Here is an 11,207-nt window from a genome sequence, read left to right as displayed (position 1 = left end):
AAATTACAAGTACATTAACATGTGAAAACGTGACATTTTTATTGATTCAAAAAGCTGAATTTCAATTAAATAAATGAATGAGCCTGAGACTTTGGTTCCTAGCTGCACGAACGTGATCAAGGTTGTGAGCACATGATTGGATCAGGTGACCTTACAGACGCTGAATCCCACTGCAGACCTTCCAGCACTTCTGCAGCGTTGGGATGCTTTCCAATCTGGAAGAGACTCCTCCCAGAGTCTGGCCTGACTAGAGCGATCATTCCACCTGAGGAACCTTCAGCGGAACCTACAGCAGAACCCACAGAGTACCAACACCCATGATGCTTTGCAGTGACGAGGTGATGACGAACTGATGAGAAAACACGGCGAGTCAGGCAGCTGATTCCAAACTGAGCATTTTATTGTTTCTGTACAAACAAGAACATCGACGGCTGCAGATGGTTCTTCACACCCGAGAGGGGTACAGCATCTGCAGGAAGACAGGAAGTCACAGCGTCAGGATCAAACACAGGTTGCTCAGTCACAACTGGAGCCAGCAGCAGTGTCAACAAACTCATTCATCTAAATTGAAATAATCTTCTTCCAGACAGAACAGTGAACCTTTTTGTATGAACAAATGTTGTTCAACCTGAATATGGAACAGTCAAAGCCTAACACTTTACAATAAATAACTTCATATTGCACACATGCAAAACCCAATTTCAAATTTTAATTGTATGCCTCTATTATTTACAGCCTTCTGATTTCCATTTCAATAGTGACCTCTTTCCATGGGCTAATAACAAATTCTATTTAACAACTATATATATAACAACTATGTCGCAGATAGATACTTTGTGAGTCATTATTTTGATGCATTTGTTTGCAAATGTATGCTGTCAGAGTACAACAGCGGAACACAGGTGTGAGGATTTAAGATGGGTTAACCAGAAGTCCAAACTAAGCGGTGACAATAAAGAAGATAATTGCGACTAATGGAAAGAACAATCAACAGATCAGTCGTAGCCCGACACTCACCACTCTGATTCGGTGTCCAATGGCCTTTGCCGGCAGGTTGCTGGTGAACTTTGCTCTGACCATGCCGCTGTTGCCGTGAGCTCGTGTCACCTTCCCCCAGATCACTCGAGTCTTGTTGGGTTTACCGCCTGGCGTCACTGTGTTCCTGCAGAGGACAAGACACACGCTGGGTGAGCCCGGCTCCATCGGCAGCAGGAGGCGGAGTCATTCTCAAGGTCACTTTGTGCGCACTTCAAAAATGTGCACAGCGCGATTTCAGGCCGAGGTCTCACAGCCTGGAAAAGCACGTCAATCAAAGACAAAGAGCGAGAAGGGAAGAAGGTCGAGCGATGATGCAAGAGGAGTTCAAGCGTGTGCACGAGCGCAGCGGTGGGCAAAATCTTTGACTGGTGGGGCCACAACGGGGTTCTAAAAACTCGACAGGGGGGTGGCGGAGCAGCAGCAGATGGATGGAGTGTTTGGGTGAGCCTCCTCATAGGAGGAAACAATCTATTATGGGATATTATGGAGAAAACATGTTGCTTTCATGTCAACTGAAAATGAACAAAAGCAAAGTCGCAACCAAATCAGTGTCTTTGAAAGCATCACGGTATTGAGCTCTTTATTGAAACTGAGAACACTGAACAAATGGATGAAATGCAGCTACTTTATGACTGATTGATTGATTATTAATCATTTCTTCAAGTTCGGTGGGCCGGATTCAAAAAGCTTAACAGGCCACATGTGGCCCACGAGCCGTAGTTTGCCCCTGGCTGAACTAGCAGGACAGTCTAACATTTAAATAATTTACACCTTTAAAATAATGCGAGACTTAACTCGGGAGCATCATCAGTGGCAGACCTGTTACCACACCAGAGACTTCGGTCCATCACTGACGGTTCTCCCTTTGCAAACATGACATCGCAGCCAACCTGCTAATATCAGGCCACTGACGCACAGCACAGGCTGAGCTTGGACTGCGTTTCATGTTATTTTTGCATGTGATTTCTCTGCAGTTGTCTTCACGGGCGGCGGGAAGCAGAGCTTCACACACCAACACACAGGCACCTGCACCACAACAAGAGTGATGCGACACTCTGCCCCAGAAGAAGCAACACCACCAGAGCTCTACAGACCAGTTTGCACCTCATCCCTTTGTGTCGGACAATGATGAAAATCGCACGCTGCCACTTTAGAGCGGCAACACATTTAAATCTGTTGCTGTTTACAATGACAGTCAGAACTGAACACCCGACAGACTGCAGCAAATTGTTGGGATATTTACTCCACATGAGCTGCATTTCCATGAGTTAAAGCAATATTTCTAAAATTTAAAAGTTAAAAAGTTTTGCAGGTGTTTCTATTGAATGAGGTTTTTCAAAGTTTAGGTTTTTCCATGACCAGTTTTTTTTTTATTGCCATATTTAGGTTTTGTACAATTCTCGGGGTCATGGAAAAGCAGCGACAGACAATCTGAAGCTGCTCTGCACTGAAAAACATCTAAAGTAAATGGACATTTCACATTCTGGCGGTTGGAACTTGGCAGAACGAGCAGGCAGAGCAAAAAAATCAAAAAAATCACAGCAAACTCCCCGACGGCTGAGCCGCCTCTTACTTCTTGGCCTTGTAGACGTAGGCGCAGCGTTTGCCCAGGTAGAAGTCCACCTCGTCTCTGGTGTAGCAGCCCTCCAGCTTCAGCAGAGCCGTGTGCTCGCGCTGGTTCCTCAGGCCGCGCTTGTAGCCGGCGAAGATGGCCTTACTCCACAGTCTGCCACACAAACACGCACACAGTCAGGAGACGTGCACAACACCCCAAGTAATGACAACTTTTTCCTCTGAGAAGAGCAGGCGGGATCTTCTTACCTTCCAGGCATCGTCAATCTTCTCCAGGTCAGTCCACCTGCACACACACACACGCAGACATTAGCGCCTCAGAAGCTGTGTTTCCATTACAATTTTTTGCAAAAATAAAAGCGATATGTCTAAAATTTTGTCAAAGTACAATCGCGATTTGCAGGTGTTTCCATTGAATGGTGTGAAGCGCATAAACTGCAATTCTAGTCTCACAAGATTTTTACGAGAATTACATTTGCTTCAGTTAAGGACTTGTAAATACAAAAAAAAAACAACCTATTTCCATGAAACTTTTGTGATATACCTCTTTATGGATACGTCTGAAAAAGTACCTCATTAGAGTCAAAACCTTTTAGCCATATTTGAGAGGTTTTTCCAAGTTAGCCGTTTCCATCACCAGCTTTTTATTGCCATATTTGGGTTTTGCGCAATTCTAGGAGTGATGCCAACGCTGCAGGCTGTTGATCCTAAACAATACAATTTATATAAAATACTATACAATAGTTAGAAAGCACTCAAATCCATCAATGTACAACAAACAACCAAAGCAGATGTGCAAGAGAGTTAGTGCAGCTCATGCACCTAAATTAAGACAAATTCAGCTGAGGGGCGACCCTCGTCAGGGATTGAGCTCAGTCACGGAGAACCAGACGGCAGCATCAACACACAGTGAGGCCACCAGAACAGTGACACTACACTTACTCCTCTTGTTGTGTGGACAATCTCCACATCCGCCCCGATAGTCACCACCTTGCAGCCAAACTATCCGCAGTGAGCTTCAGCTGGCGGCTCCACTGAGCCCTCGGTGAGAAGGCCAACAAAACCTCCACGTAGTACAATATAAGGGACAGTGTAAAGCACACTGCAAACCCTGAGAACAAGTGTTGACTCTGCAAACAGCGTCCAGTTGGTTAGAAATCAAGACGTCGCATGGAGACAGATGCTAACAGGCTAAAGCTAACTAACTCAGTCACGTCTGGTGAACCGGGAGGAAATGTTGTGGTCGTTCGCAGATTCACAGCAGATCGCGACAAGTTACGAACTTGTCGCAGCGTCGGTGTGGCGACACAACGATGCAGTGGCCCAGAGGAGCCGAGCCTGCAGCTACCCGCTCCGGTCCGGTCCAGTCCAACTATACCACTGATCGGTCGGCTCTACTAGCCGCTGTTAGCTCAATCCAAAGTCAATCTCTACCATCGGGGACTTTTTCACTTACATACAAAACCCGACTCGCAGAAAACAAGGTGGCCACGGAATTGATGTCAATATGATGTTGGCAGAAGTGGGGGAAACTGTGATATTTGAACATTTATTCTGACATGTTGGCTGGCTTACCTTCACTGTGGGGGAAAAAATGGAGGAAAAGGAAGGCCGAAAGGCATGCTGGGGAATTATTGTAAATGAGGGCGCTCAGTGATCTGCCTGATCTAAAACACGGAAGTCAAGCGATTTTTATATCCCACCTTTAGAATTAAACACAAATAAACAAAATATGACAATAAAGCGTAGGTAAACATTGAACACAAACGATAAAGTACAAGTTCGGATAGTCAGTAGGGCAAATAGAGAATGTAGAAGGCTGAGGTAAAATATAATATAGAAATATTTGGGCTAAAATTAAAAAAAAAAATTAAAAAAAAAATATATATAAGGGAAAAAAACAAATTAATAAAAAAAAAAGTTGTTCATTGAAAATGAAACGATTACCTCATTATTATTTGTCACATTGTTTTGTGTTCCTAAAAAGTTTACCAAGGCGGGATATGAGGACTCAGTACACTACCTCTTGTTGACCATGAGGGGGCAGCAATGCGCCAATCGCTGCGTCTAAGTGGAAGAAAGTGTAGTAGAAGAAGACGAAAACCAAAGACTCGGTCCTGTGTGTTTGGAAACGGAGCGATTCCCTCTGATGTGTGTGTGAATCCCTGTGTGGGCGCTTGGTGGGGTGTTTAACGCTGTTAGTTGACCCAGCGGAGGTCGCACGAAGCCCCGGATCTCTTCCTCCACACTGCCTGGACTCTGCTGCCGTTGTTTGGAGCCGCTTCGCGACTCAGGTGTTCGCCATGGCGGCGGGAGGCGGCGCTGCTACGACGCACGTCGGTGATGTGGAGGAAGACGCTTCTCAGCTGCTCTTCCCCAAAGGTGCGGAGCTCCGTCGAACCCCGGATCAGGGTCTTTATCTTCGGCTTCGGTTTTAGCGCCGTGTTCATCTGTTTGATCGAGAACAACGCGAACGTCGATACTTGCGAATTAGCTTTTAGCACTTAGCACCAAATCACGTCCAGAAGCACTGACGGCTGTTAGCTTTGAGTTAGCAAAGTGATTAATCTTGCCCAGTTTCTACTCCGACTAAACATTTAGTTGTGTTGTGTTGTCAACTTTCATGATTCCCATACTGTACTTTGAATTGCTTTGTTTCCAATAGACATTATAAATAAACTGAGTGATTTAATTTGATTATAACACATCTTTTACACAACAATCAGTGTAGGATGTATGGCTTTGGTACGAAGTTGTGAATGGTTGCGCAGTGGTATTGCCTGCAGATACGTACTGTAGATGACAGTTATGAACGCAAACTCTCGGGAAACAAACGGGAGTTTACATCGAGAATAAATTTACATTCAGGACAACTCAGCCAAACGGGGCAAACCCCGTCGCGTGTCTGTCGCCTGAAAATTGGGACGCACCGTTTCATTTGTCCAATGTTGTGTTGTCGCAGAGTTTGAGAACGCCGAGACGCTCCTGAACTCGGAAGTCCACATGCTGCTGGAACACAGGAAGCAGCAGAACGAGAGCGCCGAGGACGAGCAGGAGCTGTCGGAGGTCTTCATGAAGACCCTCAACTACACGGCCCGCTTCAGCCGCTTCAAGAACCGGGAGACCATCACGGCCGTCCGCAGGTCTGCTCCCACTTCTCACCTGCTCTCTCTGGTCCGTGTGCGGTAGACGTGACCTCCGAGCTTCTGTCTTCCAGTCTCCTGCTGCAGAAGAAGCTCCACAAGTTCGAGTTGGCCAGTTTAGCCAACCTGTGTCCCGAGGCTGCCGAGGAGGCCAAAGCCCTGATCCCCAGGTCAGTCTTGTCCCCAGAGGACCCACTGCTGTGTTAACCTGTCAACTGTAGAGTTCAGGAAACTCAACCTGTGTGTGTGTGTGTGTGTGTGTGTGTGTGTGTGTGTGTGTGTGTGTGTGTGTGTGTGTGTGTGTGTGTGTGTGTTCAGTCTGGAGGGTCGATTTGAAGATGAGGAGCTTCAGCAGATCCTGGACGACATCCAGACCAAAAGGAGCTTCCAGTACTGAGTCCAGGACCTCCAGCAGATCCTGCACCCCCAATATTTTTTATTATTTTTATATCTTTGTAGATTAAACAGAGTGTCACCGACCATGTGGTGGGTGTGACGATATTTCAACCCTGACACACACACACACACACACACACACACACACACACAGAGCGTTTCCTGCTCCAGCCACAATAAATGTTGTCTTTTTTTTACTGGTTTGCTTCCTTCATCCCAGACTTCCTCTCAGGTCACATGACTCCTCTGGTGAAGCTTCACAGTAAAGCTTCTGATAAAATGTTGTAGGTGATGTCAATCTTGACATCCTATTTATTAATTTCTCAATATATTATAATGAAAAAGAAAGATTATATTTACTAGGGTGTCAAACAGTGTCCCTTGACTTCAGAGGGTGGAGCCCTCCTCTCCATGTGGTGGTGGTGGTGGTGGTAGTGGAGGTGGAGATGTTGGCTTCACCTGCCTCAGATGTTGATGCAGTAGCCTGCACCCGTGTGGTCCAGAGTTTCAGGCAGCACGCCACTGGTCGTGCTCGCCATCCTCAGCGACGTCCTGCCGAAGAGGCGCCGCTCGTAGTCCAGCAGCTGCCGCCAGAAGCCGGCATTGGGCCGCACGAACGGACGCTGCTCCAGAACCACCTCGTGAGCCTGCCGCAGGCTGAGGGCCTCGAATCTGCAAGCAAGAGGCCAGGAGTCACACACTGGGCCTGCCAGTGGCGGCCAAGGTCGTCTGTGGCGACCAAGGTCGTCAGTGAGGTCATATTTAGTCCGCCTTAAATGAATGCACCTCATTTTACCCAAAATATGGAACTTTTTATGACACATCTCGAGCATCCATAGACAATCACACTCACGCATTACATCACCTTCATATAGGGGACCTGGTTGAGCAAAACGCAGTTGCCGCAGCATTTACATCATAATTAAGACTCACTAACTAAGACCACTGGTGCTGTCAAAAATCACAAAGTTTCAATAAGTTCACCAACACTTAACTCTGAGTTTAAACTCTAAACTGGTCTAATAAACTGCACATTGTTGCCATTGCGTATGAGACCAACGAGACTATAATGAAACAAACTAATGAACTAATAAGTTATCAAACAATTGAACATGTTGGTGCAGCTGCTGCTCCAATGCGCCACTTTATTTACATTTTAAATTGCAGATGATACAGCAACTAAATCTTCAACGTGTCCTTCAGCCGTTGTGGTGCTAACCGGATCTCCAGGTTGAGTTCAGTCTCAGAGGTTCTCAGGTTCTTATCCAATCACAGGACGTGCATGCGTGACATTCAGGGTAAAGCAGCTCGCTGGTCTTGGCATCGCAGGCACAACATCTGATTGGCTGTGGAAACTAACTGATGTCCGTTTACTGACAGCGGACAGCTGCCTGCTATGTTGGATCTGCTGGCCTAAGGCAGATTTTATGGAACCTGGCAACACAAGCTGGATGAGATATGATTGGATAAAAAAAACAAACTCTACTGTAATATATTTCAATGGAAGCAACGCAACCAAGTGGATATTACATAATGTGAAAAGAAAAGACTATAAAGAATAACTTCATTATCATATTTAAGGGAAAATGTACTTTTCTCAGAGAAGGACCAGCTTGCCCTGACGTCCCCACCACTGGGGCCTGCATTACATAGCTTAGCCTGCAGGGGGAGCCTCACCTCATCAGGTAGGCCATGATCAGAGCCGGGGAGCGGCTCCTGCCGGCGGTGCAGTGCACCAGGGTCGACCCGGTCCGGTTCCCGTGGATGCGTTCGGCCACCTGGTCAAAGTAGCACATGAGTGGCGCGTGGGGCCGGTCCAGCACCGGGACCGGCAGGACCTGCAGCTGGTCCAACTCAGGGTAGGGCACCTCTTCCAGCCCGCTGACGTTGACGATGAGTGTGACGTTCCTGCTGGCCAGGACGCTGCGGCTCAGAGATGCGTCCAGACCGCTTAGGTACAGACCGGGACGCACCTGGGACACTGACATCGCCCCCAACTGGACACAGGACTTGTTTCAATATTGGTTCTCAAACAAAACACTGATTGATGTTTTAGAGCGCCTGTCTACGGAAGCGCATTGCTGCCACCCTAGAAAAAACAACAACAAAACAAAACAAACAAACAAAAAAAAACAGGGCTCAGTATCACGTTATAAACGTTATAAAACGTGATAATTTTCGCGTTTCTACGTGGAAAATTTCGCGTTTTTACGTGATAATGTTCACATAATTTCATAATGAATGGTACAAGCTCCACCATCTCAACTGCATCCTAATTTTCCCGTTATAACGTGAAAATAATCACGTTTTAACGTGAAAGTATCACGTTATAACGTAAAAATTTGATCTGTAAGCGGAAAGTCAACGAAATAATAAACAAATCTGGAGAGGAAAATGTTTTGTCAGAAGTGGGATTCGAACCCACGCCTCCAGGGGAGACTGCGACCTGAACGCAGCGCCTTAGACCGCTCGGCCATCCTGACACTGGTGCAGTGACAAAGATGCGGAACTTTATCCTGTCAGAGATATTTGAGATCGTTTCATTTGACCGAAACACAAACAACAAACAAACTGCGAGCTCAGCGGACGATGATGATGATGATGATGATGATGATGATGATGAACAATGTGGGCGTGGCACACTCACACAGTCACGCGGTCATGAGTCAGACTTGAGTTTCACTTCTGTTCACTTCAGACCTGCGCAACGTTCAGGTAAGAACCCGCAGCTCCCGGTTCGGTTCCCCACTATTGGACCGTAACCGCGTGACGTCACGGTGTCCGATCACTGTTAGTTTGTTGTTGTTTTTTTAGCACGAAGTCGCACTGAAACCAACTCCAGTTCGACGCCCGTTCCGTTTCGCTAGAGAGACATTCCAGAATGTTCGGATGGTGTTCGTTCGCCCCCTTGTGCACCCGCAGCGGGTTGACGGTTTCGCCCTTCCGACCACTTACCGAACGAACCAAGACAGAAACGCAACAATTCTCACCCGAGTTTGACGTGTGACGTCAGCACTGTTCATTGGATTCGGCATTAAATATAACCTCAAATCCTCAACATCCGGTGGGCAATTTTCATAATAAAAGCCCTGACGTCCGGACGTCACGTTGAAATCTCTACAAACAACAAAAAAAAACAACAACCAAAAAACAAGACGTGAGTTCGTCTATTTTATGTAGGAAAAATTATCTTCAAAGAGCCACATTTTGCAGTTAGCGACTATTTTGCGGTGAAAAATTGATTTCTACCCTCTGACCGGTGTTGAATGTGTTTCCATCTGTAGTTTGGTTTTAGTTTTATGAGGCTCAAGACTCAAGAATGTATGCACACAGTTCAGTTCTTCAGTTCTGATCTGGTTTCCCTGATACTTGTTGTTCTGACCAGGCTTTCTTCATTTGTCCAGTGTCGTGTGACCCCTCTGTTGAGTTAAGTTTGACACCATGAAGAAGCAGCAACAGAGCCAGAATGAAATGGGTCGGAACAAGAATACTATTATCCCGAAAGTGCGATACCACCCAACCATTCAGATCCACGCAGCAGGAGATGGACCAGCGGTCCAGGCCAGCAGCAGGCCGACTGCTAAACCCTCACCTCAGACTGGGAACAGGAAGGTGGTCCAGCAGAACCAGGACACTGACAAGATTATCCCAGGACCACCAGGACCACCAGGACCACGTCTCACTGGAGGGAAAAAGCAAAAACGTGCCGATCCCAAAGTGTCTCCCAGAGCTGTCAGAGCTCCTGATCCTGATCCAACCCCACCTGGTCCAGACTCTGGTCAAAAACCCAGTGGGCCAGAGGTGGTGCCGGCAGGTCCTGAGGTCCAGACGGACGGATTTACCATAGACGAAGTGGAGGTTCTGACCCGAGGACAGCGGACTAATCCAGAGTGGTTCGCCTGGAGGAAGAACCGGATTACAGCTTCTGTGGTTCACAGTATTGCTCACTCTCGCTTTGCTAATGGCCAAAGCAAGACCCCGCCCACCTCCTACCTGGCCGCAGTCACAGGTAGGCCACACCCACCTCACCTGGAAACAGAGCTGTGTGTTTGTTTGCAAGGAAATAATGTCCTGATCTGGTTCTTCTTGTCACCTCCACAGGTGAGAGCCGCCAGGTCCAGACCAGAGCCATGAGCTGGGGGATTGACAACGAGAAGAAGGCAGTCCACAGGTATCAGGAATGGAAGAGCGCCTCCTTGAGGCGAGCTGTGTCAGTTCTGGAATGTGGCCTGTTCATCGACACTCAGCGACACTGGTTGGCTGCCAGTCCTGACGGGATTGTTACAGATGATAAGACCGGCCAATGGCTGTTCTGCTTGGAGGTCAAGTGTCCCTATAAACACAGAGACAAACGAGTGGAGGATGCCTGCAGAGAAGACCGCAACTTCTGCCTGGAGATACTGGACCAGGATGGAGAGGCATCTCAACAGGTGAAAAAAAAAAAAGAAGCTTTTTCAAGGTACTGGTCCTGTCCCTGAAGGTACCAGCCCGCAACCCTCTGCCCTCTCCCTGAAGGTACTGGCCGTCATGCTTCTCCCTCACCGCCCTCTCTCCCCCCATGTCTCCAGGCACCGGCCTACAGATTGAAGACGTCTCACAGTTACTACACACAGATCCAGTGTCAGCTGGCCATGACCGGCCTGCGACGTGCCGACCTGGTGGTCTACACTCTGAAGGAGTTGGCAGTTGTCCCAGTCACCTTTGACCCTGACATGTGGGAAGAGACAGTGTCCAAGCTTGAGTTCTTCTACACAAAAGCCGTGTTGCCTCACCTCAGAGCCACTGCACCCCGGCACGGAGGGGCAGCGTGGACGCCGGAGCAGTAGCCCTCTTGGTCATGTGACCAGTGCAAGGCCGAAGAACGACCTTACAACGGGAAGTTGGACGTTGTTACCGTGCTAAAAACAGATGCAAATGAATTCATCCTTATGATACAGGTGCAAGTTGTGTAACCATATCAATCAGTTTGACCAATGAGGACACCAGCTGTCAGAATTAAAGACTCTGCGTGAACTTTGTGTGAACTTTGTGTTGGGTGACAGCAGCAACAGAGGGGGG

The 11,207-nt window shown here is 47.5% G+C and overlaps 4 protein-coding genes and 1 non-coding gene across 7 annotated transcripts; 2 read left to right on the top strand and 3 right to left on the bottom strand.

The window, feature by feature from the left end:
- Nucleotides 1-379: 379 nt before the first annotated feature.
- rpl35a (ribosomal protein L35a) lies at nucleotides 380-4,299 on the bottom strand. 2 transcript variants are annotated; one of them, XM_076014888.1, is made up of 5 exons: nucleotides 4,186-4,299; nucleotides 2,860-2,896; nucleotides 2,612-2,764; nucleotides 1,018-1,162; nucleotides 380-469 (listed from the first exon to the last, which is right to left on the bottom strand). In XM_076014888.1, the coding sequence occupies exons 2-5, from the start codon at nucleotides 2,868-2,870 to the stop codon at nucleotides 446-448; spliced, it is 333 nt and encodes a 110-aa protein (XP_075871003.1). In that variant the 5' UTR covers nucleotides 2,871-2,896; nucleotides 4,186-4,299; the 3' UTR covers nucleotides 380-445. The 2 variants fall into 2 exon arrangements, with proteins under 2 accessions (XP_075871003.1, XP_075871004.1); XM_076014889.1 differs by lacking the exon at nucleotides 4,186-4,299 and adding an exon at nucleotides 4,067-4,091.
- Nucleotides 4,300-4,681: 382 nt separating this feature from the next.
- On the top strand, nucleotides 4,682-6,346 carry polr2d (RNA polymerase II subunit D). The gene is made up of 4 exons (XM_076014887.1): nucleotides 4,682-4,992; nucleotides 5,573-5,753; nucleotides 5,828-5,923; nucleotides 6,072-6,346. The coding sequence occupies exons 1-4, from the start codon at nucleotides 4,914-4,916 to the stop codon at nucleotides 6,148-6,150; spliced, it is 435 nt and encodes a 144-aa protein (XP_075871002.1). The 5' UTR covers nucleotides 4,682-4,913; the 3' UTR covers nucleotides 6,151-6,346.
- LOC142880921 (dual specificity protein phosphatase 14) lies at nucleotides 5,043-8,195 on the bottom strand. The gene is made up of 2 exons (XM_076014886.1): nucleotides 7,827-8,195; nucleotides 5,043-6,821 (listed from the first exon to the last, which is right to left on the bottom strand). The coding sequence occupies exons 1-2, from the start codon at nucleotides 8,135-8,137 to the stop codon at nucleotides 6,614-6,616; spliced, it is 519 nt and encodes a 172-aa protein (XP_075871001.1). The 5' UTR covers nucleotides 8,138-8,195; the 3' UTR covers nucleotides 5,043-6,613.
- Nucleotides 8,196-8,549: 354 nt separating this feature from the next.
- trnal-cag (transfer RNA leucine (anticodon CAG)) lies at nucleotides 8,550-8,632 on the bottom strand. The gene has a single exon. It is a non-coding gene; the product is annotated as a tRNA-Leu (tRNA).
- On the top strand, nucleotides 8,630-11,162 carry LOC142880919 (uncharacterized). Of its 2 annotated transcripts, none has more exons than XM_076014882.1 (4): nucleotides 8,630-8,864; nucleotides 9,554-10,158; nucleotides 10,251-10,579; nucleotides 10,718-11,162. In XM_076014882.1, exons 2-4 carry the CDS (start codon nucleotides 9,591-9,593, stop codon nucleotides 10,973-10,975), a joined length of 1,155 nt encoding a protein of 384 aa, XP_075870997.1. In that variant the 5' UTR covers nucleotides 8,630-8,864; nucleotides 9,554-9,590; the 3' UTR covers nucleotides 10,976-11,162. The 2 variants fall into 2 exon arrangements, with proteins under 2 accessions (XP_075870997.1, XP_075870998.1); XM_076014883.1 differs by having other exon boundaries at nucleotides 9,535-10,158.
- The last annotated feature ends 45 nt before the right edge of the window (nucleotides 11,163-11,207 follow it).

Source organism: Nelusetta ayraudi, unplaced genomic scaffold (genome assembly GCF_046127955.1).
Source record: "Nelusetta ayraudi isolate G7.1 ecotype Tasmania unplaced genomic scaffold, CSIRO-AGI_Nayr_v1 ptg000175l, whole genome shotgun sequence".
NCBI classification, from domain to species: Eukaryota; Metazoa; Chordata; class Actinopteri; order Tetraodontiformes; family Monacanthidae; genus Nelusetta; species Nelusetta ayraudi.
This window is presented reverse-complemented; position numbering and strand designations above follow the sequence as displayed.

Excerpts from the sequence above, each read along its gene's own strand:
- rpl35a (XM_076014888.1), bottom strand. Across the intron at positions 1,163-2,611 it reads TACGTCTACAAGGCCAAGAA|GAACACAGTGACGCCAGGCG; the intron begins GTAAGAGGCGGC and ends TGTCCTCTGCAG. Across the intron at positions 470-1,017 it reads TTGGACACCGAATCAGAGTG|ATGCTGTACCCCTCTCGGGT; the intron begins GTGAGTGTCGGG and ends GTCTTCCTGCAG.
- polr2d (XM_076014887.1), top strand. The coding sequence starts at position 4,914 with ATGGCGGCGGGAGGCGGCGCTGCTACGACGCACGTCGGTGATGTGGAG. Across the intron at positions 4,993-5,572 it reads TCAGCTGCTCTTCCCCAAAG|AGTTTGAGAACGCCGAGACG; the intron begins GTGCGGAGCTCC and ends GTGTTGTCGCAG. Across the intron at positions 5,924-6,071 it reads GCCAAAGCCCTGATCCCCAG|TCTGGAGGGTCGATTTGAAG; the intron begins GTCAGTCTTGTC and ends GTGTGTGTTCAG.
- LOC142880921 (XM_076014886.1), bottom strand. The coding sequence starts at position 8,137 with ATGTCAGTGTCCCAGGTGCGTCCCGGTCTGTACCTAAGCGGTCTGGAC. Across the intron at positions 6,822-7,826 it reads ATCATGGCCTACCTGATGAG|ATTCGAGGCCCTCAGCCTGC; the intron begins GTGAGGCTCCCC and ends TCTTGCTTGCAG.
- LOC142880919 (XM_076014882.1), top strand. The coding sequence starts at position 9,591 with ATGAAGAAGCAGCAACAGAGCCAGAATGAAATGGGTCGGAACAAGAAT. Across the intron at positions 10,159-10,250 it reads CTACCTGGCCGCAGTCACAG|GTGAGAGCCGCCAGGTCCAG; the intron begins GTAGGCCACACC and ends TCACCTCCACAG. Across the intron at positions 10,580-10,717 it reads ATGGAGAGGCATCTCAACAG|GCACCGGCCTACAGATTGAA; the intron begins GTGAAAAAAAAA and ends CCATGTCTCCAG.